We start from the raw sequence: 27,987 nt of genomic DNA on the forward strand, positions 1-27,987 counted from the left end.
AAATCGAAAAAGGTCCAAGTTTTTCTTTGCTTTAATTTATTATTGTTTTTTTTTTCTTTTTTTTTTTTAGCGTTTTCTTACTGAGCACCTACGAAGCCCTTACTACTCGTATCGTAATAAGGAATAATTTTGTTACTTTTCATTCTGCATTGCGGTTTACAACATATTATATACTTTATATTTTACATCGCACAACTTTTGGGCATTATTATTATTATTATTGTTATTATTAGTATTATTATTGTTATTGTTGTTGTTACTGTTGTTATTGTTATTGTTATTATTATTATTATTGTAGTAACATTGCCAGGGGAAGTGTACGACGGTGCAATCAATACTTGCTCCCGAGCAATATATTTTTAAGGGGAGGGGTTTTGGTGGTCGGGGGAGGTGGCGGGGGCGGGTAGAAGGGGGTAATACATATACATATATACATATATGTATATATGTGTATATGTATATATGTATGTAACTATATCTTACAATGTACAATATATATCGTCGCGTAAAAGGCAACGTGAGTTAAAAAATTTATTTAACTTTTATACACGCAAACTTCCCCCAATCGATGTTACCACAAGTTTCTAATACCGAGATGAAGCGACACTATGCATTAACGATAGCCTCATTTACGCATATTCTGTATCGTCCTTATATAAGTATTCATGACAATGCGATTCAAGAAAGAAAATATTAATATTCATTGCCCACGATGGTGAACACGAACATTGGAAAACTGGGGAAGTCTTGGCTCCAACGTAGGGCTTAATATTCTTTCTCTCGAGTCAGCTTTATACGCGATCTTTTTATTTTCATGTATTCGACCTCATTTATTTGATTTTTCACTTTTTCCTCCATCTATTATCTCTGTTAAACGTAACTTCGCTATTCATATTTTTTCTTGTTGTTCTTGTTGTTGCAATTGTTTTTATTTTTATTAATATTATTACTATTAGTATTATTAGTATTAATATTATTTTTTTTTTGTGATTATTATTATTATTGTTATTATTATTATTACTATTACCACTATTACTACTACTACTACTCCTACTGCTACTACTACTATTAATATTATTATCGTTATCATTATTATTTTGCCGAATTTTTTTTTATAATGACACTTACATTTAAAGCCCTTGAAAACATCACATCGTAGTTCATTATGACACGCAAAAAATTTGATCGAAATACTTTAGTGAAATATATAAAAAATGGAACGGTGCTTAAAATTGTGGAAAGTTCAGCAGCAGTCGTGGCAGCCATATTAATTAATATTTAACCGTTATTATAGTTCGGTCATCCCGTTAAATATGACACATGTATTTATATAACAAATTTCGCCCCGTGAACCCAAAAATTGCCTTTCAAGGCCGAAATGCCTCGTACATCATAATAATATGTGACGTATATTTTCACGCGCTGATTTTTGTGTTTTTTTTTTTTCACCGTAGTTTTCGAGTCTGAACTCGCAATGCTCTGTCGTTTATCACACCGTTGTACCCGTGCAAGAAGGTACACTTGCTACATCTTTTCAAACGATTTTTTCCAAATATTTATTTCGCGATAGTTGAAGGTTTGCGTCAGCATTGTACGCATAGCGATGCGATGGGATCCGCGGCAGCTCAGAATTATATGCAGGGAGTACGCGGCGGGCATAATTTTATTGCTCGTTACTCGTGGAGACTCGCTGCTAGGAGTCATAGACGATTTTACAAAGTTGAATGCTAGAATATGGATGGAACGGTAACCGGACATAAAAGAGATAGGTACTGTGAAAATGACAACGCTTTCATTCATCTCGGTTATCGAATTATTTGCACAAATTACAAAAATTCATTTAAATCTAAGGTAATTGGCTGTTTCTTTATTTTATTTTTCTTCCAATTTAAAGCACTCGCCCAGAAGTGAAGCCGATCGCGATTATTTCGTTCGTCGGAGGTCGGCGACTCTCGGTGTACAATTGCGTTGAATGCGACGGAAGGCGCCGTACATTTTTAAAAATCAAACGCAAATATGAAGACTCTATACTTTATTGACGCATCAAGCGACGAGAATATTATGTTAGCGATTCGTACAATCGTGAATTATTTTTCAAACAATGTTTGTTCGCTGCTTTGAATTTTTCTATAGCTTGAATCAAGCTACTTTGCCACTGTGACACTTTCACTTCTTTTTAGCTGATTCTTTAACTGACGCGGAGCTGGTGAGACAAATTCTCGTCTTGTGAAAAATTTTAGCGACGAATTTAATAGGACCGATAAATGATGCGAGTGCGGCCTCACCTCCAACGGACGAATTTTCAGATCCACGCCTAAATGCATATTATATATCATTATCAATAAGTCATTGATGCAACGTTCAATAATCGAGTACGAAAAGAACGCGTGATGAAACCCATTGAAAGAAGCGATGAAAATTTGACGCAAGATGACGAAAGTACCCGAATCTATACGGTGTATAGAAAACTTACTATATTTAATTTTCCCATATTTCCCCTGCCTCCGCATTTTATTCCATCCTTTTGACGTTAATTACATTTTCCTCGTATGCAATAGGTACGTGTTTACTTTATTAAATCACCGCAGGCTTTGCTTAAAACACTTTGACATACGGACAAGCGGACTCGACACCAATAGTAGTAATTAGTAGTTTGTACGAGTAATTTACAATGATTCCTTTTTTTGAGCTTTCTATAGCTTAAATTAATGAACATTTTTGCTTAAACCATTCGAAACTCGTAATATCTCAAACCCATCATACTCGGTTGTCACTTCGCGTTTTTTCCTTTTTCTCCTATTCAATCGTCATTCAACACGCCTCGCTGAGGCTGTAAACAAATATCCTGCGCCTCAACTCGCGCATTTCTACCTGCAGGATCACTTTAAATTGCGACATTAAGAAACCATGAATGTAAGTATAATTTGCCTCGTCCTCCAGAGCGCGACTTATTCGAGCTTATCGTTAAACAAATTTTTCAGCTTCACGCTCTGCTTTTTTTCTCTCTTAAAATCAACAACAGCCGTCGATTTTCTGCTGGGGCTTTCAACGAGGCTTTTCTTTCTCCTATGCCTATGCGCTTCTGTGTGTGTGTGTGTGTGTGTGTCTGTGTGTGTAACAATACTTCTCCTCTCTCTACATTTTCTACTATTCCAGCAGGTCCTGCAGGATGCTGGGCCGCAGGCGAGGGCAGTCCTGACCGAGAACGGATACTTCGGACGTGAAGAGTGTGGTCCTGCGGGAAAACAGGGCTACACTAACTACGGGAACCAAGCTCTCGTCCGCGGCCCTTCCGCTTGTGTGTCAGTGTGTGTGTGTGGGTTTCAGTTTTTCCTCTGCGCGCCTGGATAGGCATGTGCAACCGTACACATGGACCACCTTGAAATACTTATGCGTGTAAATACAAAGGTCCAAGTCGTGCAATTATTACAGTACGATTTAAGTTTAAAATAAAAATTTCCCCCGGTAGTTTTCGGTGTGTCTCGCAACTTTTTGTGTGTTTTAATTTTTGATTTTTCATTGTTTTCTCTTCTTCCCTTCGCCCGAATCTTCTTTCAGCTACTTCTCATCTTCTCATCTCGTCATATATTTTCGGGACACGCAGCGAATCTTGTCGTCTGTCGCATATAATGGGACACTTTTACATACAAATTTATATTTATACGAGAGAATTTCTGTGTGTGTGTGTATTTATGTATTATTAATGTATTATTAATGTATAATTAATTATAATTTAAATGATGTTGATTTGAATGAGTCGTTTAAGTTATTTCGTACTCTTAAAAATTTGTGTCGGTTACTCGCTTTAGTATTTTTTTTTTTTTTTTTATACGTGACTATAATGAAAGTTAATTTTAATACAATAAATGTCCCTCTTACAGCTCTCTCTTTGTGTCTTTATCGCTCTTAATTCCCTTTCATGTTACCTTCTTACATCGACAATTACTATATTATTACTTTACGATGTGTTTTCATTCCAAACAATATCCTTATACATATATATAATATATATCTGTCTTTCTATATCTTTTTTCACACAATATATTCTCACTAACATTTTCTTCTCTCAATTTCCCTGTCTCTCATTATTTCTAAGCTTCTTCAATTATATAACAAATAAGCTTTTTCTCGTATATAATAATAATAATAATAATTTTTTTTTCGTTTTCTTTTTTTTTTTTGGTTTTGTTTCGTATTTAATAATTTATTTATATGCAGGCGATTGTTATTGGTTATATAATAATAATAATTTTTTTTTTTTATATTCTTTTTTTTAATTTTAATTAACATTATTGTATTTTATTCTGAAGCCACCTACAACGTGTTTTAGTGTGTGTTTTGTATTTCATCGTATTTTTATTTGTTAATTTTTTGTATGCTTTTTTTTCTAGTTTGGTTTTTTTTTTTTTTTTCTTGTTTAATCAATTTATTTTGTAAACGTGTAAATAGTTATTTAACTTGCGGCATCCTCACGTCATCCCCCCATTGTGGGGGCGTAATCGCACCCACATCACGCGAACGGTGACAATGTTATTATTATTGTTTTTATTATTATTTATTCATTTATCCTTACACTCGTCAATTTACTAATATCCTGTCGCACCACATCCAGCGTCATCCAAACACCTCCTTCAGTCCGCACTTTGATTTTTCATTGTTCCAACGTTCGTTCGGCGCGTCAAATTCGCACCCCCTCCCATTGTCCTTGTCATCTTTTCCGGCTCTGTACATCACATCTTCTTTATATCTTCTCCCTGTGACACACTCACTCACGAATTAATCAGTTCCTCGGTCTTCTCGTTTTTATCGTCATTATCATTACTGTTATTATTATTATTATTATTATTACTATTATTATTATTATTATCATCATCACCGTCACGCTTGTCTTTCCACTCACACACGCAAATGAAAAATAGAATCGATAACAATAAGAAGACAAAAAAAAGTTAAATAAAAAAAATAACCAACGAGAGATAAGAATTTGGAAAATAAACGACGATATAATATGTGTATATAGAAGAAGTGTATATGCGAGTAAATTTATATGTACGAGTGCAATTAGAAAAAAAGCCGAAAACGCTGCAGTGTGTTATAATAATAGGCTGTTTAATGAAGTGGGATATCATTCGGTCGGATAGAAATAACCCTTGTAACGCCGCTGCATATGTACCAAATTGAGTTGCACTATCGGGAAATGGGATACGTATCGTGATCCCTCAACTTTCGACTGGGTAATTTACTCCCGTCGGCGCATCACTGTCTGCAATTAATATTTTTCGACACTCCGCAGTTACAATTTAAGGCTCCAAGTCAGGCGAATATTACACAGGGTTTAACATCATTTGTTATCAAGTACGTTGATTATTTCATCGCAAGCGATAGCGAGCGCTTGTAGATCATTATGAACGGGTCTCTGTTTCTTCTCTTATTTATTTATTTATTTTTATTTTTATTTTTAATATTCTCATTCTTTTTTTCTTTTTTTTTTTTTTTTATTTTCGTCTGCAGCGGGAGGGAGGAGGCCATTGTTACGTTTGTTGCTAGACGTTGGCAACAATCCTTTTGACAACGTATAATTGCGGCACCGGGCGTATAATAATTCATGTACGCCCCGAATCAAACGGCGAGAGAAAATCGACGATGCACTTTGGCCAATGAGAACGCAGGGTCACGATTCCTTTCGGGGAAGTTTATGCAATTTGCTGATAGTCCAAATTATTTATAAAAGGAATCGCAACGTCAGTCATCCTCGGTTGTATCAATTAGCTGGCTCAACGGCGAAGCGAGAAACGAACGAAGAAGTCGATCGGAAGTTGTTCCAAAACCTCCGGACGTCGTTGCGATTCTCCCATTCGCGTGATCACATTATCCGATAGATTCTCGCCGATCGATCGGCGCGCGATTCTTTTCCCACTATTGAATCATCCAATATCCTCTATATCGCTCGCGGTATCATGCGTGTAATACATAATATATATATACACATATATAAATATACATATATATTATATATATATATATAATATCTGAACGATTCATCAAACGGCAGCAGACGACGGCCGATGCAGACGATTAAAGGCAACTAGTTGGAGGATTAATTTTTTACTTTATTTTCTTTATTTCAATTATTTTTCCCTTCGTTTGAATATCGTTTTTTGTTTCTTTGTTCACTTCTTCAGTTATCGATAATATGCTTATGAACTTTTTTTCTTTTCTTTCTCTTTCTTTACATGTACATATACATATATCTGTGTATGTGTGTATATATATATATATATATAGATATATTTGTGTGTGTGTGTGTGTGTGTGTGTGTGTGGGTTGGCGCGTGTAATGCGAGCGTGTGTGGCTGTGTATATGTATATGTTTATACATCTATAAGGCTGTTAAATAGTATAAATATAACGCGTGTGAGGTGTTATTCATTAGTGTTAATTAATAATTGGGAGGAGGACGCGGCCGCGATCAGACATCCGCCGTGCGCGATGTGACGCTTGGCGAACGGCTGTGGATGACGACCCGATGCCCGTTCTTCGTTACGAAGCCGTCGCTCTCCACGAGGACAGCCGTCTGCCGCCCCCGGGGGTCGGTGTCCGGGTCGTCGCTCTCCTCGCTCGGCCCCCCGAGCCTTTGCTGTTTGTGCTTGCGCCAGGCGTTCTGGATCAGCCGAGCGCAGTACTCTTCACGCTGACGCCACAAGGTCGAAGAGACGGGCTCGTAGCCCGCCTCGTCCGGTCTTGCTTGCACCTCGCCGAGCTCGGTCGTCTCCTCGATAGGATTGCCCTTTCTCGCGAAGAAGTCCTTTGTGAGTGCATCGAGAATGTCCACGCAAAACATAAGGTCGCCCTTACATATGGGGATATCCATCGACACAATCTTGTACTTGTTCGGCTTGTGTATCTGCAACGGCGGCTCTAGCACGTCCAAGAAGTCAGAGAGCTGCTCGTATCTTATGTACTGGGTACCGTCGGGGTCGAACTGCTGCCATATCTCGTAGTACATGTCGTAGTCGTCGTCGGTCAGACCCTCCTGCACGTCCTCCGTCGCTTGGGAGTAGTTCTCGAGGATAACGGCGATGTACATGTTTATCACGATCAGGAAACTTATCACCAGGTACGAGAGGAGGTACGCTATTCCTATCGTCGACGAGCCGCAGTTGCCGGGGTAACCGATCTCGTTGTTTGGCTCCTGGCAGTCCTCCTCGTTTATTATACCGTCCAGAACCCCGTCCCAACCGGCCGAGGTAGACATCTGGAATCGATGTAGCGATATAAGGCATGTCCGTTCACTCGTCGCTTTCTCCTCGTGCCATTTGTAATTTAATCGTTTTTTCTTCCGCGATTCTTTTTCGATGTCACTCACCTGGAACAGCAGTATCATCGACTGCGTGAACGTCTTGAAGTTGTAGACGTCGTCGAGGCCGCTCTTGTCCTTGACGTGCATGAAGAAGGACATTCCGAATATGGCGAAAATGAACATCACCAGGAAGAGGAGTAAACAGATGTTGAAGAGCGCCGGTAGAGACATGGCAAGTGCGAAGAGCAGCGTTCTTATGCCCTTGGCTCCCTTGACCAAACGAAGTACTCGACCAACTTTTGCCACTCGAACGACACGAAGTAACGTCGGTGAGACGAAATACTTTTCGATTATGTCGCTGAGTACCAGACCTAAGAAAATACGAGCAAAATGGATGTTAGCGCAACGGCCGGCTCTAAAAATTTCAGTTTTTGCATGCCGCTACTTTTCACGATGCGATTATTTTCATAACAGGGGAAAAAGGGACGATGAGCTACGGATTGTACTGCTTGTACTGACAAGTGGAGAGGTGTGTGCGTTGTGCTTTGGTAACTGATATTTCTCTTGCATTTTTGTACTTGATACCTTCTGTTCTGTTTTTGCCTATTTTCTGTAGAATATTAAGGTTGATTATGATTAATTAATAGAAAAATCATGCCTCTCCTCTACGGTGCTTTGAATGAAATAGGTAATTACTTCTGTACGCTGCTAGGTACTCAATGGGTCGACGTAAATTGGACGGTTTATTCAGAGCTAGTTTTCTGTCAATTCGACTGACCGAGTGATCGTATGATATTCGTTGAATACGTCGAGCCATTTTGCTAGTCTATTTAGTCTATGATAGCATTATATAACGGAAATATTGTGTGGCAATATTGTCGAGGTGTCAGTTTAGGCTCATGAATTATACTGTGTATAAAAAGTATTAGAGAAGAAAATTTATTACTGGATAACCAACCATGCCTTACCCGGCCTTTTTCATACGACTGAGCTTTTTACCTCACCTCGCATCAAAGGTTCGAAAATGCACGAGAGTACCGCATAAGTTACCCTTCACATCAAACATTTATACATCTCTCGTAGACGCAGGAGTGCAGGAAGCAGTCGATTGAAGGTTTACGAGCGACGCGGGATTTTTTGGGGAATGAATTTGGGTATACGGTGAGTGGGGAAAAACATCAATTTGACATCAATGTAAGGCTACATAGCGTAATGGCGTCCATCAGTCATTGCAACCCGAGTGAAACGGTACCCTGAGCGCTCGAATTATTGCTCTTTATCATTTCAATATTGCGTGTAGCGTGAGAGAGAACAAGAGAGAGAGAGAGAGAGAGAGAGAGGAAATGTGATACATGATAAATGAAGATGTAGCATACTCTAGCTATGGTGATCCTAGCGATCAATAAACTCGGATGCACTACGATATGTACCTACAGCGAGGTAAAAACAGTTTTCATCGCTTGTAACAATGTATGGTAATAAAATATAGTGTAATTGGCACGTAGCGAAGAGCGATCAGGGTTCATTTGACATATGAGCAGTTTCATTGGGGTCATATGACTGATGTTATCATTACGGTACATTACCTAATATTGATAATATAACGACAACAAAATCAAACAGGTTCCACGGCTCCTTGAAATAGTGGTAACGAAGGGCGAATATCTTCATCAGACACTCGCTGGTGAATATCACTATGAATATCATGTTTAGGTAATCCAGCACATCACTGAATGTTTTGCTTTGCTGGTAATGATCCAGTGTCATTGTCAACATGTTCAGTCCGATGAACAACATGATTATCATATCAAACTTCTTGTCCGTCACTATTTCAAACACTATCGCTTGAGGTCTCCACTGAAAATAAAAGAAAATAACAAACGTTAACTCGCTTCGAAATAGATGTCATGTATATATATAATATATGCGTATATGTAGATACTACTCGGCACTAGATATCGTTGAGGCGACAAGCATATGCTATAGGATTGCCAAATGATTTGGGAAAAACCATAGGTAATTATTGCCTATCGAGGAACGTGTGTCTTAGCCATATGCGTGATATAGGTACGTGGTATCGTCTAAATCCGTTATTTGTAGGTATATAAATACATCTATTCGCTACGTGGAAGTCGGAAAAAATTCTGTCTACTATGGTGTGAAAGTTGATGAAAAATACTTGCAACTTTGCTGCAAAATATTAATGAAATATAATTAATTACAGTTTACTTTCATACACGATTAGTTACTCTTTTTCCATCTTCGAGAGGTATACGGCTAACATCACTGATAAGTCGGGAAGAATTTGTACAGAATGGTTTGCAAGACTCAGTGACGATCACTCACCCTAGGTCGTGGTATAGCCTTGAGTGGTTTTTTGCTTCCCATTTTCTTCATGGCGTTGTAATACTTCTTCTGATCCTCGGTCATGAACATTTCCAACGACCCGCCGGCCTTCTTCTTCTGCTCGTTAAAGTTGTCGATGATAACTCCGATAAACAAATTCAGAGTGAAGAATGACCCGAATATAATAAAGAAGACAAAGTAGAGATACATGTAGATGTTTGTCTCGCGAATCGGTTGTTTATTCACCTGTAATAAACAATCACGCTTCTGTAAGAACTTTTTGTTACTCGCGTTTCCCCCTTACTTTCTGAGCATGGATTTAATCGATTAGCGATTCAATTTTTACGACAAATCGAGCATTCTTTCCGATAACTTATCAATGCTTACGTCTCTCGAGTCGATCGCATCGTTCATTATCTGTATCCATCCCTTGAACGTTGCCACCTGGAAAAGGCACAGGTAAGCTTTACCGACGTGGTCAAAATTCATCGGCGAATTTTCCCAGGTGTAATTTTCAGCGATACAAGCATTTCTGTCTGGTATTATCTCGTGGCTCAGCGTCGTTTTGTTCGCATCCACGCACTGGAAGGCAAAAGGTCAAGGTTGAAAACACCCCACGAATTACATTACGACCAATTTATGCCGATGACCGTTCACGCTTACCTTGAAGTACTTTCCAGCAAATAGCTGAACCCCCATTATGGCGAAAATCAACCAGAATATCAGGCACACCAGCAACACGTTGAAGATAGACGGAATTGCTTGCACCAGAGCGTTTACAACCACCTACAAGGTACAATTCGTTAGAAAGATTGACCGGAAGCCAACGCAGGCTATGCATTCTAACGTTGGACTAGTTGCAAATCAGATTTGAATATATATTTATATCTTAATGAATTTTCAGACTTCACGACGTGAGAGATTCAGGCATAGTCATTTTGCAGTTCATATAAATTTCGAATTTTAACTATTCGAACATCGATCGAACCAGTCGATTCTGTTCTCGTTTCTTTTCTTTTCGTTTCCTCGCGAAATACGAGTTACGCGAAGGATGAAAATTCACGGTGTATTTAAAAATTCGGCAAATATATTGAGATCAATAATTATCGAAATTGACATTCTCAAAAACTTATAAGATGCACTGCAACCCTATTGGTCTACGCTGCTCTGATTTGTGTTTTCCTAATTGCCTCTAATGTACGTGCAGTTTTTTTTTTATTAAACCAAATCTCGTTGTGTCAAACTATCGGCTATAGTCTTTTGTGCTCAGATGTAACTAACCCCACGCGAAAAAGACTTGTGCTAAATTTGTAAGAATACTGAAGTTGCGAATAACTCTCGCGTGTATGTTACTACGATTCTTTGATATTGCAAAACAATAGACTAATTCAGAATGTTGCAAAAATACATCAAAAGCTGAAAATTCAATTCTGCGATTCTCACACGGCTCAAAATCAATGCCTGAATAAAATACGAGTATAATCGCATTCGTACCTTCAGCTGAATGGTTGGTAAATTGATTTGATTATTCTTAAATATTGTGCGACAAGCAATGCTCTATATTTGTATGGATCTGCCTGCTTATTCGTACTTTTTACGCTCTCAAAACGTGACACAATTACCGAAACTCTAACAAGAGCGAAAGAAGCAGACGAGAAATATTCTTCTTTTCGTTAATTTTAAATTAAGCATGTGTCTGTTTCGAATTAAACAAGAAATAAAACAACAGCTTTTGAATACTCAACAATAACAACTGACACCGTTGTTTTTATAGCAAACAATTTCTCGTTGCTCAAGCTCCTGTCTCTGATATACATAAAAAAAAAAAACTCTCCCGAGATTACGAACATGTACAAACAAGACACATTCACTTCAAGCAATGCTAAGGCCCACTAGATGCAAGCAGAAAGTATCATGCGACATAATAGAGAATCTCAGATAGATTTGAAGTATAAAAGCCAGTGTGTCATGCGGTTAAACGGCGAGTTTTACAGTAAAAAGGGCTTGACGTGTCGGGGTTGGGCATGAACGTGATTCTTAAATCAAATGTCTCAGCGACCTTATTATCACTATGTCATATTTCGGGTACCTGAGCATGAATCTATTCGAATAAGGTTTGAACAGAAAAATAAAATGAGATCTAATCGGCTGCTATTGATCAGTTTGCGAAACTCTGTGATTATTGCATGTTTGAATTTTTTGCAGTTTTTGTTGTTGTTGATCTTCTCTTCGAAATTCTTCAATGACGCAGATGAAACGTGTTTTATGTGCGTGTGTGTATATTGCGATATATCGTCTATTTGTCTTAAGCTATGTATGTATGTAATGCATTCATTCTCATTGTTACATAATTATTGTATTTTCATCGGCCAGCTTGCGTTTGACGAGAAAATTATTAATCAGATCGGTGCGCGAATAGTTTCATTGAGAAACTGCAATGTCGGTCTGAACAAAATCGAATACGCGATACGAATAATGATTTTTAGTGCAACATCATCGTCGCTCGCAAGCTTTGCATGTAAATATACTTGACAAAATACAAAAAACGCTGGACAGCTTTGAAGCATAACTTTGAAAATATGACGAACCGCAAGAGTCATATTCATCGATGAAGATGCCACTGAAATCGAAGCGAAGTATACTCGAAGGTGCCCAGCGTTGTGCCATAACGATATTAAATGTAAACGTAGCTTTCGCCCTAGGGGCGCTAATCTATATATATATTATATATATTTTATATATATATATAATATGTAAACTATAATATGCGACAAAATGAATGATAATATATATCACTACGGCAATAGAGATGACATCAAAAAGGAACGTCGGAAACTATTTATCAACAATATACGTGACGGGTGAGAAAAGAGACTTGGACAAGGTCAGCTGAGACGCTTCGCACGCTACATACCCGCATCCCCTGCATTCTAGACATCGCCCTGAGCGGTCTTAGGGCTCTTAGGGTCCGCATTGTTTTGAAGGCTTGAATTCCCCCTGCGCCACAGAGCGACGCTACGAAGTTAATGAGGGAGACCTGCAGGCGAGAAACAGTCATAGCAAGGTAGAAGCTACGCAGAAGTCAGAACTAAAGTTCGTTCGGTATTTCACGTCCTCGTAATTTTACGTTTCATTCAATTTTTTTACTTCTATTTTCTTTCCTTCATTTCTTTTTTTTTCTTTTCATCCTTCATCACCCAAATTATTAACTCATCAATTATTAACAACAGTAACAGGAACAATTATAACAAGTAAAACAGATGCACAGACGATCGGCGGTGAGATATCAATTTTTTCATCACACGGGGCGACGACGAAGCGGACGAAGCGGACGAACCCGGCGGCGGTTATGCTATCGGTATAATGTATGAGTAGATAGGCTGGTTTCCTAATTTCCTTTACTTCAGATTTATTGTCATAATAATTATCGTTATTATCTTCATAATTGTTGATGGTTATATTAAATATTTAAATGTCTGATTTTAGTCAAAACTCTAGAGGTATAGCGGTGTCAGGGTCACCAAACTGTAGAAAATTAGTAAGTATAGAATACAGAAAATGACAGTGTAGCAGCAGCAACAATCAGGAAACGATTATATATATGTATACATGTATATAACCATATGCATAAATGTATGTTTATATGTATATACACATATATAACAGACGAGAGACAGAAATGTACAGAGTGTTTTTTTTTTATTCAAAAGACAACGAACAATCGGCTCCATCCTGAAACAGACTAAACATTTCGAAACCACTGCGAAACTTCCACGTTAAGCGGTACAAATTTACCAAACGAAACCGCCGTTTTATTTTTCACTCTCGTAAGAACATGGTATACGTATTGAATTAAATTGAAACACAAGTCACTGTTAATCGCGAGAAAGATTTGGTGAAAAATTGTTAGTATCAAGAGATCCGCGTACCGTGGAAACGCAGACCGACGCCAACCGCAAACAGATAAATGCGACGGAGATGAAAGATTTTTCAAATGTCTATACAACGCGTAACGTGTATGATAATTTTCAGATCGAGCGATAATATCGGCTCTGAGAAAATTTGAAGATTTAATTTTTATGTATTGTTTTCTATCCGTCATCGGCGGGCGTTGGTTATGTAATAAGGAAGGCTAAGTAAAGACACTCAGGGAGCTTGTACGTTACATACAAAGCATACTTTCACGGAGCACAACAATTATTTGATATGAAAATTTGTATATAGAAAAAGGCGTACACGGCATAGCTTAGTACGACAAAGACTCCAGTACCAGTGCAGACACCAAGTAGATTGAATTTGGACGTCAGTGTGCCGCCGCACGCCATAATTAAGCACACCACGGTATGCTACAGTGTAGCTGGGGATCTCAATAATGGGGATAAGCTAAAGCCAAGTTTGCTTACAGATCTTTACGACCGACAATTCTACGTGGCACATCGCTAGTTCATTGATTAATTATAGATAAACGCGTCATCGTTACCACCCGACAAGTTTCTTTTTAATAAGTTTCTGATTTTCTCCGAGAAATTTGGTAAGCGGCAGTTAACGGTTAATCAAGCACCACAATCAAGCTTAGAACCTCGTTTAGCCTTGAGATTGAGATCCGTTAAAGAAAAGAGCTATATTTTACTGCAAGAATATGCGAATGTTATCCTGATGATTATCAGCGTTATTGTTATTATTATCATTCTCATCGTTATCTAAGGATGATGAAACATATACGCAGCGTAGAATTGAACGTCAGACTTGAGTAATTGTTATTTGTCGTTCGATCTGCGGTGTTTGGGATCAAGTTGGAATTTGGATGAAACCGGAGCGCGGGAACCGGTTGGATATTTTCAATCCTCGTTGTACCGATGACTTACTCTCATTCCCTCCCAACGAGAGACTGCTCGGAGAGGTCTCAATGCCCGAAGTGTTCGCATTGAGCGGAACGCCGGAATGTCTGCCGCACCAGCCCAGATTGCTCCCAAGTTGATCAGTGATAGCTATCGTCATTAACTCATACGTTATACATTTTAATATACATGTGTATATATACATATGTATGTACATATATATGTATATACATACGCATATACGTTGACCACACACTTAGGTATAGGTATATCAAGAAATGACCGTATGCGATTGAACGATCAACCTCAAGTTGACGTTCGCCCCTGACATTATTCTGGTTGCTGTAACGACACAACCATGGGATTATCAGTTCGAAACTTTTGCAATAGTACGACGAAAGTTGAAAAAATTCATTGCGGAAATGGAGTATAATTCGCGGATGGTTTGGACTATCGCAAAGTCTTCGAACTGATTGAGGAATTATGATAAGGAATCGTTGAGTTATTCGAGTTATCGCATCTGTATCGCCTACCGTAGAGCTGGAATATTATCTGGAAATATATACTTGCTAAAAGACAGTGTAAGTATAGGAACAGAAAAATGTATGCCAGTGACATTTTATCTGGAGGGAAATATTGTTGATCTATATATGTATAAAGACAGGATGAAACGGTGAAAGAATAAATTTTCCCCGCTGGTAAACTATTTGTGCACAAGCTTTACGAGCTTTGAAAACGAGTTTTATTTTTCACGGATAAAGCCGACATTGATCTCGGCCTCTGACGTCGGTTTTATATTCTCTCGACATTGACGGTTTTATTCGTTTCTCAGATATTCTTTCACAGCGTCTCGACACGTCAACGAACAACGGTATTATTTATCACTGCTGAATCTCTTACCATGACGATGATGAAATCAAGCCAGCACCACGCGTTAGTGAAGTACTTTTTGAATCCCAGGGCGAGCCATTTTATCAACATCTCGATGAAGAAAATTACGGTGAATATTCGATCCATGTAGTACAGTATATCCTGAAGAATCGGTCTGGACGAAAGATGGACGTCTTCCAACGCCTGTCGATGGACGAAAATAGACGTGCTCGAGTGAATTTCAAATTCCTTTCATCGACCCAACTTCGCGCCACACTCAACTAAGTAAATATTACCAGAGCCAAACTGCTGAGCAGAATCATCGTGATAACGGCCGTCTCGAAATACTTGTTTTCTATCAATTGGAAAGTCTTCAGCCGCAAATTGGCCCATCCTTGCCAGAAAGGAGCGTCGTCATCACCCGCCAGGAACGGGAACTTTTTGTAACAATTATCCGGGCAGCAGTCAGCAGGATAGTCGGCTTCGATTATCTCCTCGTCAGTCCGGATAATTCCGTGCAGCTCCTCTTCGCCTTCTTCACCGTCTTCCTCTAGATCTGTCGAAGAATCGATATTTGTGTAAATTCAACCGTGAGGAACTTGGTAGGACTAAGTGGATGTTAAAGCACATTGATTTGCACGACGACCTGCCGAAGACGACAAAAATCTCAACGCTATTGTACGACTGAATGGGTCCTGAAGGATCAGCGGATACGGGAAAGAGGATTAATGAATCGTGAGCTTCTGTCAATACCTAGTAACGAACCTTCCTGATCGAGATCTTCCTTGCTCGCGTCTTTCTTCTCTTCGCCGTCTAACGAATCGACACTTCCTTTGTGACTCTCGTCCTTGAACGGACGATTATTGTGACTACCGTACGATTTATGACTGTAAAAGAAATTTGGTATTTTTTACACTCCGCATCTTTGGAACAAGAGTTTCCGACTACTTATGAACATGTCCATTGGTACCGACCTTATCGTGTCTTCCTCGTGATGATTCAGGTACTCGTGTTCCATTCTATTGTCGTGATGATTTATTGAGTTACCGATCGCCTTCGTATTGTTCATACACAGTTTTCCCTTTTTCAATTTGTTTTTCAGGTCTCCTTTGGAAACGGAAATATCCATAAAATTAATGACATTGTGCAACGCGACTAAGTCTACGCCACCAAACATCCAGACACATTTAGTGCTCGTTGAAGACATTGACCAGTCACGGTGCAGGTGATGAACTGTTGAAACTTGTAATTCCAGAGACGAAGAATCGGGAGGACTTCGAAGATTGATCGACTAATATCACGATGGTTTTAGATTCGGATACGAAATCTGTGATCAATCATCTTAACTTCCTGACGATTCTTCGCTTCAGGTTTTTACTAACAGAAATGTTAACGCAGTTACGTCGAAGGTGTATGAAAATAAATATGATTTCTTTCCCCGATAAACACTAGACAGTAAAGGTATGCGAAAGAGAAGAACTTCCGCGATTTCATCCTCACCATGGATGGTGAATTCCATGCCGTCGCCAATAGCCACTTCTAGTTGATTGTTAAGATCTTTAGCATTTTTCTTATCTCTGTAGCCATCTAGCTCACCATCCGCTAGATCTAAATCTCCATCGCGGTCGATTCCATCTGCACAGTCACCCAGAATTCCACATCCTTTTTTATTAGCGGTATAAAAACGTCCGGACATCACTTAAACCACAAAACCTTCTTCGATTATTTAATAACGACTAATTTTGCTTTACACAATTCCAATACTCTTCTACCTCTTTTAGTCAACTTCAAATCTCTTAATTTCTTGTCAAGATAAAATATTCAAACGCCAAATAACATTCGGCAGTGAGTTCTTGTCTTAATAATTGCAATTCTATCATTGATCGAATTTTACTCTCACTGCATTGCCAAACGGTAAATTAAATTTTGTTCACAATGCATGCAACTGAATTAACCTATGGAATTCTGTCAATTCGAAATACCATATAGGTACTCAAAGTGAACGCCACTACACAGTGAAATAAACTGAATAAGAATTTAAATAAATGGACAAACAATAATATTAGTTAAATTAACAACTGATAACGATGGGTAATTTTTCAACTTTATCTAGCTTATATCGGTCATATCCACTTCAAATCCAACTTATAAAAGCGACTAGCAACTAGCCAAAATTTTATCCAAAAAAAAAAAAAATACCGTGTACTTTCGTTTTATCGTTTAGTTTTCATTTTCATTTTATTCCCTTTGATTTACGAACGTGATACGAAAAACGCAAAATAATACGAAAAGAGTAAAGACCTGCCAACAAGATGTTTTACTAGTGGAAAAAATTAATTTTCAATCCTCGCGCATGAAAGAAGTTCGTAACAACTCCTTAAAACCGTATAGTTTACAAAGTGGTACCGCTTCGAAATGCTCCTCCGGTTGGCAGGTATACTTGGAAAAGAACTTGAAAAGACCACATGAAAGAAAAATTGGAGCCAAGACAGCGAGACGGACTACAACAGCGCACACAGCAAGCGATCTGATTGGATATAAACCTTCTTTCCAACTGTTGGACGGTCCCTCACCTGGCGCCTGATCGGATATCTGATTGGTGAACTTGGCTCGCATCATTTTAAACAGGTTAAACAGACTTCTCTTCACCCATTGTATGAATCGTGCTATCCTGTCGATAGCTTCAGCGATTTTATTCGTATCGTTGTCTGCCGTAGGTGCCGATAGATTCGACGAACCAAAGTTGCTCAAGAGCAAGGCCAAGAAGAGGTTGAGAACCTATTTTTTGGTCAACATTTCATACGGATGTTTCATAAAAATATTACTTCTCGTTACCGAGGCAAATCATGAGTCATGATAATGATACTACGGTGGTAAATGCAAACAACAACAACTAACAGGAATGACAAACACACTTACGACCAAGTTACCAATGACCACCGTCGCCAGGAAGAAAGGTATACAGGATACGTCTCCAACCAGCATACAATCCCACATAGACTCGATCCATTCTCCGCAAAGCACGCGAAATACGATCATGAAGGAGTGCATGAAGTCGGTGAAGTTCCATCGAGGAAGATCTCCGTCCGGGAATCGGTCGACGTTGTCGGTGTAATTTTTACCGAACAATTGCATGCCCATCACGGCGAATATGAAGATGATAATGCACAAGACAAAGGTCAGGTTACCCAAGGCACCCACCGTTCGGCCCATGATGGAGATAAGCAGATTCAACGTAGGCCAAGACTTTGCCAGCTTGAAGACTCTCAGCTGAAAAATTGCGTGTACAAGTGACATAAAGTGTCGTTCTCGTCAGAGAGTGTGAGTTTTTTTTTTTTCGTCTCGGTTCTTTTTATCATCGACACCCACCAGTCGGAAGGAACGCAACACCGACAATCCTTGAACGCCCTCGAGACCCAACTCCAACAGCGACAAGGCCACGATGATAAAGTCGAAAATGTTCCACCCTTCCTGAAAGTAATACTTGGGGCTCATCGCGATCAGCTTCATGGTTGCTTCGATGCCAAAGGTGGTTGTGAAGAACTGGAAAGAGAAAAGATGCCGATCAATGACAGCGCGCGAAGATAGTACCTGTACGTGATAATTTGACGCCACTCGAAAATGAGGGAAGTTATTTCGGCCCCATCTCTCAATTTTTTTTTTTTTTTTACTCACGTAGTTTCCGGACTTCAGTACCCTGTCCATATCCGGGTCCATGGCGTGATGATCCAAGGCCATGAAGAGTGTGTTGACTACGATACAGAGCGTGATGAAAAGCTCCACGAAAGGATCGAAGACGACCAGTGCGACAAACTCTTGAAACTTTAGCCAAACCCAACAGCAATCCCAGACACAAAATATGTCTATGCCACGAAGGCATAGAGCCAATAATTTTTCCTTGAATGCAGGACCTTCTTCGTCGTCCTCTGTCGGAAAGTAATAGATCGAAACTGAACCACGTGTTAGTAACTTCATTTGCCACCACTCTTTTTTGGGGAAAGAGTTTTTTTGTTTTCATTTCTTTTTTTAAGGAGATTTGGAGTCGGAATTCTTAACACCGGAAAGCCAGGGGGCTGTTGACAATGATGGAGAACGATCAGAAGACGCGCATAGCTTCTGAGTTTAACTTATTTCTTCCAATTTCGATCTATATCATAATGTTAATCTCAAACTCCGATGTTTGTTGAAAATTCCGGCTTACAGAGAGTATTCTTAAGCAACGAATTCTGACCGTTCATCCGACGACGAAACGACAATGATGCTTGTAGAAGTATCTCGAGACGATTAAGGATAGTCAAAGTTCATGCATGATTCTGGTACTCTGAATAATCTAGCCATTGTGCGTTTCGTACGAAAACCAAAATGTCTGGAAGCACACCTAATGAAGTGGCGATAAACTGTTTAAGCATTGTGAGACATTTAATACCTATCACCAAACCTTTTGTGTCATCTACGTTATACCTATTGACTGTCTATTTATTGCGGGAGAATCTACGATTATAATAGTATACGGGCGTATGTAAGATACGAACAAATTATTTACCGATTTACTTATTGCCAGAAATGTTGGTTTGTCATCAACCTTGTGCTCTACGAGTGTTAATTCCGAATAGTCAAGCCAAGTCCACGTCGGGAGGTGGATTTATTTTTCAATATTGTCACAAGATCGCACTTTTATATAATGTCGCATAAAATGAAGCGCTGCCAATAACGTAAGCGTTTCAGCCTCCCACAACCCCCGAGCGGACTTGTGACTTCGTTAGAAGTAAATATCATAACGCTAATAAGTACAGCGTAAAATTAATATACCAATAAAAGGTGTATTATTTTGTATCAACACAATTATAAAGTGCTCTTGCTCAGAGATTTCCTATAATCAGCATAAGAAACGGTGCGATTGTTCTTTGGCGTAAGCAATCTATTTATTTATTAGGCATACAACGTTTCAAGTCATCGGTACTATTCCAAGTGATAGCGGGGCTTTATACAATGACATTGCTATGCATATATCGTGATTTTTTTTTTCTATCAACGACTATTATCAAACAGCCAATCTACCATCGGAGATCTTTCCTGGTATACGAAATCTGATTGGCGTTAAAAAAAATCCCGCGATTCTCTCAACACGACACAGCGTAAGTATACCAGTAAATCATTTCCCCTTTCACCAAGTCAACTCGTGTGTCATAACAACAGTCATCGATTCTAAACATGCAAGAAGTACTTTTTCATCCACATTCATAGGGTCCTAATACTAGTTCCATATACGAATACATTTTTGCGTTAACGCAACTAGTGCAATGAAACACAAATGCATAACAAAAATTATACTCTATGTGCATTGCGACATGCATCTCCATCATCCTATAACACGTGCAATTCAGTTACTAGGAACAAAAATTTTCTCATGTACAGAATGTGCGGGTGCATGTCCAAAGTGCTAAAAAGTTTAGTGCAAAAACCGCCTAAAAATAGGGAAAAAAAAGTAGAAAAACTCATCAATCAAGAAGTGGGCAGGTTTATCAAAAAAGAAAAACATGCGACATGAAGAAATGATGAAAATAATTTCCTTCTCCGCAAGAAAAAAACTCTTTTTCCCCAAAAATTCTACAATCTACTCCACACACACACATACTTACGGATTACAAAAACAAGTAATGAAAAATACATATACATATATTATCAACACCGATTTCTGCACGTGTATATGATAGTATTTATCGACTACCCAGGCAAATTAAAACAGCTATCACGTATAATATTGATAATGTAAGTGAGGAAACCATTTTGACAATTTACTAAAAACTCTCAACGTTTTACATCAATTCTAGCGAAAATCTTAATTTCAATAATTATCAATTCGAACGGTAAACAGCCAAACATTGCTATGTGTAATGAATTTTTCATACTCGGCTAAGAAATCAAAACATTATGTACCGTAACACTCCCTTTGCGCGTCATATACCGGTATGTTACTATAGCGACGATAGAAATGCAAAAAAAAAAACAAAAAAATCAACGACTAAATTAAACGAAAATACCATGGGATTGAAATGTGAAAAACCATAGAAAAGGTGTGACAATGTAGTTATGGTACAAAAAACATATGCAAGAATTGAAGCATGACAATTCTGGGTTGTGTAGCAAACAAATTTCAAATTGACATGGGTGCGAGTTGAAATATTTCAAAAACAGTAGGTACAATAATATATAGGTAATATACAATATATGAATTGTGGGTAATGAAGTGTGTATGTTACATGGATACCAAATACTCATTCATACTATACGCACATAAGCATATAGTACAACATAGTACTCAGGTAGGTACAAATTGTCAAAGGCATATGCCAAATAGTGACGCTAACGATAAATCGTATAAAAAATTTACACCGAACTAGGACGAATAACGTAAAATTGAAAAAGCAAAAGATTACCTCCATGATCCGAAGCTTTGCTCTGCCGTCCCGCAGCCTGTTCTATGATATCGCTCAGAACCATAACATCTGTAACAGGAACCCATAAACTCAAAAACCAAATTCCGCGAGTTGGTTTCACATTGAAGAATTCCAATAACCAGTCATTAATTAAAGTCTGACGAATGAGGAGAAAATAATCTCTACGGATTTGAAACGCAGTTGGAAAACATCACCTTTCATATCGACAACGGCGTGCTGTTGAGAAGGTTCGATAAACGGATTGTCCTGTTGCTTTACTTTTCCCATTGGATCTTCCATGTCTCCCTCCTGAAACAACATCAAGAAGAAACGGAAATTCCAAGCAAAAGATTCGCGGTAAGTCAGAATAAAAAAAAACACACAGACAATATGTGAGTGAAAAGTATCCTTACGCAGCCTACTTCGCCAACGTATCACCATTGCGACTGTAATACTTACGTAAAAGTGTTTATGGTTCTGGTCATTAACGTGACCGTTCCCCGAAGGAGGCCTGGCCGACCTACTCCTGAGACGGCTTTCCTTGGTCATCGGCTTCCCGGCGCCAGCGATACCCCCGAGGAGATCCCCGTGGGAGGTGTAGGATAACCTGGAGGCGTGCGACGTGTAGGACGAGTGTCGGGAGCCGAGGCTTGCATAGTACACGGGAACAACGATGGTGCCATTTTCTTCGGACATCGGCGTTACGGCGTTCGAGTCATCGGCGTAGGGCAGATGTTCCTGGGCGTCGAGGTACGTCGACAGAACGAGGGGCTTCCGGTCCCCGCCTGGAGGACCGACGAATCTTCCTCGGCCGTTTCGTATCGTGAACTGATGACTCCCTCGGCTTCCTCTTCTCAGATTGAAGGGAGACCCTGGTAGACTGAGGCTAGCCTGAAACCGAGAAAAGATCAAATTGTACGATAACGGATTGGGCTGAATTGCAAGCTCTTAAATTTCACTCGGCGAAAGAATTATCGTCCGTTTTCTATTCACTGGTGTATGAATTTCAGAGTCTGTTTCTGATATTTATCAAATTACTATACGTAACTCCCGGTGAATTATGTGAGCTACGACTTGATTATCTTCCGTCTCTCCGCGGAGGTTCAAAAGACTTTCTCACTTCTCCTTTCTACTTCGTTTTAATTGGACACTTGGTTACGTCTACCACACTTCTTTGTGGCAGTCTCGAAACCTTGGTGATGATTACTAATTAAGCGAACGCTACACATCGAGCGAAACTGAACTATTGTATATGTGACCTCGGGGACGGGGAACACTGCACTTTACCGTTTCTTTTACTTTGTTTCTATTTTTTTTTTCACTTTTTCCATGATGTGAGCCTGAAATGTGAGGAAACTAAATGCGCTATTTGCTATAAATTTCATTCAGTAATAATTCTTTCAACCGCAAAATGGTTTTCAAGCCAAGCAACTCGTCGCCTAAAACGATATGATCAATGTAGCATGTTACTGAATTTTATAATTACGGTTAAACTTTACCCCGTCATCTCGAAGGTCCATTGGGATATAAATTTATTAGTAACTGAATACCCCGTAATTGTTATCGATAACGTTATTTGAGAACGAAGTAATTACGATATAAAAATATGTTACACGTCCGCGAATAACGGATTACACGATTTTTCTTAGATATGCCTAAAACATATTTATTCACTCTACTTAATGAGTAGTTATAGTCCTATAATTAGGGGTACGTACAGTCGTTGGTGACAACACGAGACGTACCTTCCGCAGGTTATCCTGGTGGGTATAAGTAAACTGGCCATTAGCGGCGCGAGAGACCTTAAGAAAAAACAAGAAAAGATATCTCCTACCAAACAGTTGTAACGTGAAACGAATTTACACCAAGGAGAGGCACCATTTGCGGAAGCACACATATGTCGAATAATACTCTATACTTGAATAACGTCGTCAACTTGGTACACAAGGTGGTCCAGGTAACAGAGGATCCGTTTTTCGTGAAACAAGCCAATCGTTTGGAAACGATGTTTTACTCACTCAATTTTCCTAGAGGTATCAAATCTGTTTTTATGTAACAATAATGAAATTTTTGGTTCATTTGGGGTGAGAGAATTTTAAATTGCTAAAAAGAACTACGTTACATGCTGCTGGACTTTTAAATTCTCAATCACATGATCATTGAAGGAGTACCGTATCGAGGTGTGAAAAGCTAAGATAAATCTGTTACTCCAGGAACCACTCTGTGTACTTTTTACCGCCATCCATTCATAGACCAAAGTTCGATAAGCTAGTAAACACACATTGCCTGAAGTATAGCGAGTGTTTTAAGGATTGGGGGAGACAGTCGTGTCAACTTTCTCGTATGAGGTAGGTATACATGTTCCGTTCGCCAGAAGTATCACGTCACGATTGCATGCATTTGCGATGCAACATTCTCATTGCACGATACATCACGAATACCACATTGCTTCGCATTCACAGATCAATGCCAAACAGAGATGTACCGTCTAAACCGGGAATACCGTGTATATTAAACGTAATATCATTTTGATCCGTCGTCAGATTCATTTTTCAATTGTACACAGAAGTCTGCAATGTGACGCGGAAATGTCACTCCACTTATTCCACCGAATAAGAATCGACGTGCAAATGTGCGCGTGGATAATACCAAAATTCATAACTTGTTATTCTTCATTGAAAACGTTTTTCGCCAACGTCGTCTTATTAATATTAACAATTTTAATTTCATTCTATCGACATTCTCGAGATAAATAGGTATCTATCTATGAAGTGCCCGATAACAATGCGTTCCGTTTTCATGGTTCGTAGAGCGTGCACGTTGCTTTAGGTCTTAACAATCTCTATCTTTGCGTGACAAAATCCTTTGTTGTCTAAGAATAATCCTGGGTACTTCGGCAAGTATACGTATAAGTCTAACATACGACGCTGTAAGAAATGAACGTGTAGAGATTCCATACAAGAAATACGTACAATGAATCAAATAACTATTATAATATCCTACCTTTTTCCGAAGTGACTAAACAAGTCCGAAAGAATAGAATACGAACCACAGAGAAACAAATTTTTTCAGGCTATACAGAATAAGCGTAGGCATTAGAGTAAATGATATTGACATGTAAATTGAGTATAAATATATACACACATGTAGAGATATACGTATATGTATATAAGTACACTGAATGAAAATGTGTTCGATCGATTGAGCGGCTGGAAAAATCTTGAAATTCAAAGTGTAGTTATAATCACGTATCACCAGATTCTAAGGTATCACTGTAAATAAGCATTTCACGATAAGCATTGTATATTGTTCAATTCTGAAACCAAGTAAACGCAGGTTTTTCAATCAACCGCTCGGCCGATTTACCAATCAAAACTAGCTAATCTGCAAGTATAAAATGTGAAACGTCATGCAAGCAAGTGATTGGTCGAATATTGTGATTCGTGTCAATGTATCATGGTGGTATGGGAAGGATTCGCGTGAAAATCAAGTTTGTCACAACTTGAGAATTAAAAAAAATTAATAAAAACGGAGAATGTAATCGAATTGATAATTGCTCTTTTAAAAGTGAAGAAAAATTTCGTGAAATTCTAATTGAAATTAAATCGATCCATGCTTCCTGCTTTTGACATTATATTACGGTGGTCAAATGTTAAAAAAGTATAATTTACAATACCGAACAAAAAATGATACAAGTAATTTTATTCAGATAGTCACAGTGCAACGTCCAGTTGTGATATTACGGTGAGTGATCAGAATAATACACTTGAAACGCCCTCAGACTTCAATTTACTCGGTGATTGTGATTTTGCGTGAATTGTCACGTATCCGTCAAGGAGATTGAGATTCCGAATTTTGTTCGTCTATTTTCAATCATCTCGTCATTGGATTTCACGGAGATTTACCCAAAATCGGTAAAAATCATTGCACGGTCGAAAAATTTTCGAAGGGAAAAACTATCGAACTGAAAATACTTGATAACGAATCAGAAACAAAGTTTGTCGCTTAAAGAAAAAAAAAATCACAAAACAGTCCTTCGACTCACTGATAAACCGGTTGGTTTAGATCTGGGACACAACGCACGTGTTGCAAAGCAAAGAGACAATTATCGGTGCGACGCTGTAACACCGTACTTGAAACGCGCCTTATCGTTTGCCTTGGATGGCAATTAATCAATCGGTACGATTTTGATTCTTTGCCTCGTAACCAGCGAAGAATAAATTCCCAGAGTTTGTTTTTTTTTCGAGAGGACTGGGTGGGTTTTGTCCTGTACAGTGATAAGCTGTGTACTACTTACGGCACTGACTTTTCGGACTTTGTTCGAGGCACTGCTGTGATTGTTGTTGGGTGGCTTCACTCTGTGTTCGCTCACCGACTCAACGGAACGTATGCTCATTCTCTCCTTGTTGTTGTCGTCGTTGCCTTTTTCTTGTCCAACAAACAGCTCGTAACTGTGGCAAGAGAAGTCGGATGGTGATTTGACTATCTGATCCGCAGCCGCAGCTGCCGCCGCTGCTTCTCTTGCTGCAGCATGAGCTGCAAGTTTGGATTCTTTCGCCAGTGCCGCCTCCTCAGCTTCCTGAAAAACCAGCCAGTCAATTGTAAGAATCGATCGCTCTCTTGGTTTACTTTTCACAACGAGAGGAAAAATCAGTAATTACCCTGATCGCTTCCTCCTCAGCAGCCTCTTCCTCCTCGGCTTTCTTCTGTAACTCGTCGTACGACATGGCGACGATGGCGAGGATCAAGTTGACGAGATAAAACGAACCAAGGAAAATGATAACGATAAAGAAGAGCATGTGCCACGGTCCGGCTGACCTCAGAACGAGCTGGTAAAGGTTTTCCCAGTAGTCTTGCGTCATCAGACGAAAAGCGGAGAGTAACGCCCAGCCGAAGGTGTCGAAGCTGGTGTATCCGTAGTTGGGATTCGAGCCATACCCTTGCAAACAGGTGTAACCGGGATCGCACATCCTGCGAATACCCGTAAATGGCGCAAGTGAGATATTTAGAGAACCACTCGACGCAACAATATCGCTCACAACTTACCCAGCTCCAGATGAATTGCCACACAAGGGCATGTTCCCACCTTCGTCCACGTACCAATTTGCTACGAAACACAATCATGTGAAGGTGAATGTTTTCTGTACTGAATCGCATCGATAGGCGACCGACTTACTCTCGTTACTGACGAATCGTTCCCAATTCTCATCGGTAAGATTGCCCCACGAGCCATCCTCCGGGAAATTTTTTATACACTTTTGGGTAAGAACACCCATGTATATCTGTAGACCCATCAGCGCGAATACGGACAACGAGAACATGGTGAGGATTATTACGTCCCTCAGATTTTTAACGGATTCTATGACGGCACCGACGATCGTTTTCAGACCTGGACAATCGAAATTATGGTTAGTACGAAGACGGCTGTCGGTAACGGCGGTTCGAACACACTCCGTGGCACTTTAACAATTATTCGTTCAAGCAAAACATCAACTTTAACAACAAGTACAATGTGTATACATAAATATTATGTATTGTATATACACACACATACACGTATAATGTACATCTATACAGTTATGATCACGTTTCATGTACTTTAGCAACGCTATACGACGCGTGTATGCAATATTCATGTAACGTTAGATGGTATCTGTGTGCTATTTCGTCTATTCTAATCTCACTAAGCATACCTGGTACAATAGCGACAGTCTTCAAGGCTCGAAGGACTCGAAATGTCCTCAGAGCAGCAAGGTTTCCTAGATCTATGCCCATGGTCACATAACTGCAATACACCCGAACATCATACACGTTACAGTGATACCAAAAAACAAAACGAACACATTTCAAATAGCTTTAACGCTCTACATCTTCTATTGCCTACCGCATGTGTGTATTATATATGTTTCTTAAGTAATTTAGACATGATCTGTTATACCTAGTTAATTATAAATTTTACGACATGCATGGAGCAGGTACGTATGGTGAATTACGATCGTGATACGTTTCGATGATGGGTTTTTTTTTTTGTTTTGTTTTTTTTTCGTTCTCTTTCGTGAAAGGTGAATTGTTGTGACTCGGTGATGATATACGACGAGGAAAAATGTAGTGATGGCAGCTTTGGTACATGGATGAAGATGGGTTGTTTCGAATGGGTGAAATACTTCTGTTTTTTTTTTTTTCGTAGTAAGTTATCT

At 39.1% G+C, this 27,987-nt stretch overlaps 1 protein-coding gene across 8 annotated transcripts in view; it reads right to left on the reverse strand.

The window, feature by feature from the left end:
- The window catches only part of LOC124185712 (sodium channel protein para), a 66,426-nt gene continuing 38,439 nt past the window's right edge, over positions 1-27,987 (reverse strand). Inside the window, exons 8-31 of one of the 8 annotated variants that reach the window (XM_046576736.1) lie at positions 27,484-27,575; positions 26,967-27,179; positions 26,837-26,897; positions 26,452-26,761; positions 26,088-26,369; positions 22,250-22,681; positions 22,006-22,099; positions 21,791-21,859; positions 19,029-19,303; positions 18,723-18,896; positions 18,273-18,623; positions 17,927-18,131; positions 16,854-16,988; positions 16,328-16,460; positions 16,119-16,240; positions 15,650-15,909; positions 15,384-15,557; positions 14,511-14,633; positions 10,309-10,431; positions 10,033-10,227; positions 9,646-9,891; positions 8,886-9,156; positions 7,366-7,670; positions 1-7,254 (exon numbers count right to left, since the gene is read on the reverse strand). In XM_046576736.1, coding sequence (XP_046432692.1) covers positions 6,469-7,254; positions 7,366-7,670; positions 8,886-9,156; positions 9,646-9,891; positions 10,033-10,227; positions 10,309-10,431; positions 14,511-14,633; positions 15,384-15,557; positions 15,650-15,909; positions 16,119-16,240; positions 16,328-16,460; positions 16,854-16,988; positions 17,927-18,131; positions 18,273-18,623; positions 18,723-18,896; positions 19,029-19,303; positions 21,791-21,859; positions 22,006-22,099; positions 22,250-22,681; positions 26,088-26,369; positions 26,452-26,761; positions 26,837-26,897; positions 26,967-27,179; positions 27,484-27,575 — 5,431 coding nt within the window. In that variant the 3' untranslated portion in view covers positions 1-6,468. Of the gene's footprint in view, positions 7,255-7,365; positions 7,671-8,885; positions 9,157-9,645; positions 9,892-10,032; positions 10,228-10,308; positions 10,432-12,559; positions 12,683-14,510; positions 14,634-15,383; positions 15,558-15,649; positions 15,910-16,106; positions 16,241-16,327; positions 16,461-16,853; positions 17,052-17,896; positions 18,132-18,272; positions 18,624-18,722; positions 18,897-19,028; positions 19,304-21,790; positions 21,860-22,005; positions 22,100-22,249; positions 22,682-26,087; positions 26,370-26,451; positions 26,762-26,836; positions 26,898-26,966; positions 27,180-27,483; positions 27,576-27,987 lie in introns of all 8 variants that reach the window. The other 7 variants (XM_046576735.1, XM_046576738.1, XM_046576737.1 and 4 more) reach the window with 7 other exon arrangements.

The sequence above is a fragment of the Neodiprion fabricii genome, chromosome 6, assembly GCF_021155785.1.
Source record: "Neodiprion fabricii isolate iyNeoFabr1 chromosome 6, iyNeoFabr1.1, whole genome shotgun sequence".
In the NCBI taxonomy this organism is placed as follows: Eukaryota; Metazoa; Arthropoda; class Insecta; order Hymenoptera; family Diprionidae; genus Neodiprion; species Neodiprion fabricii.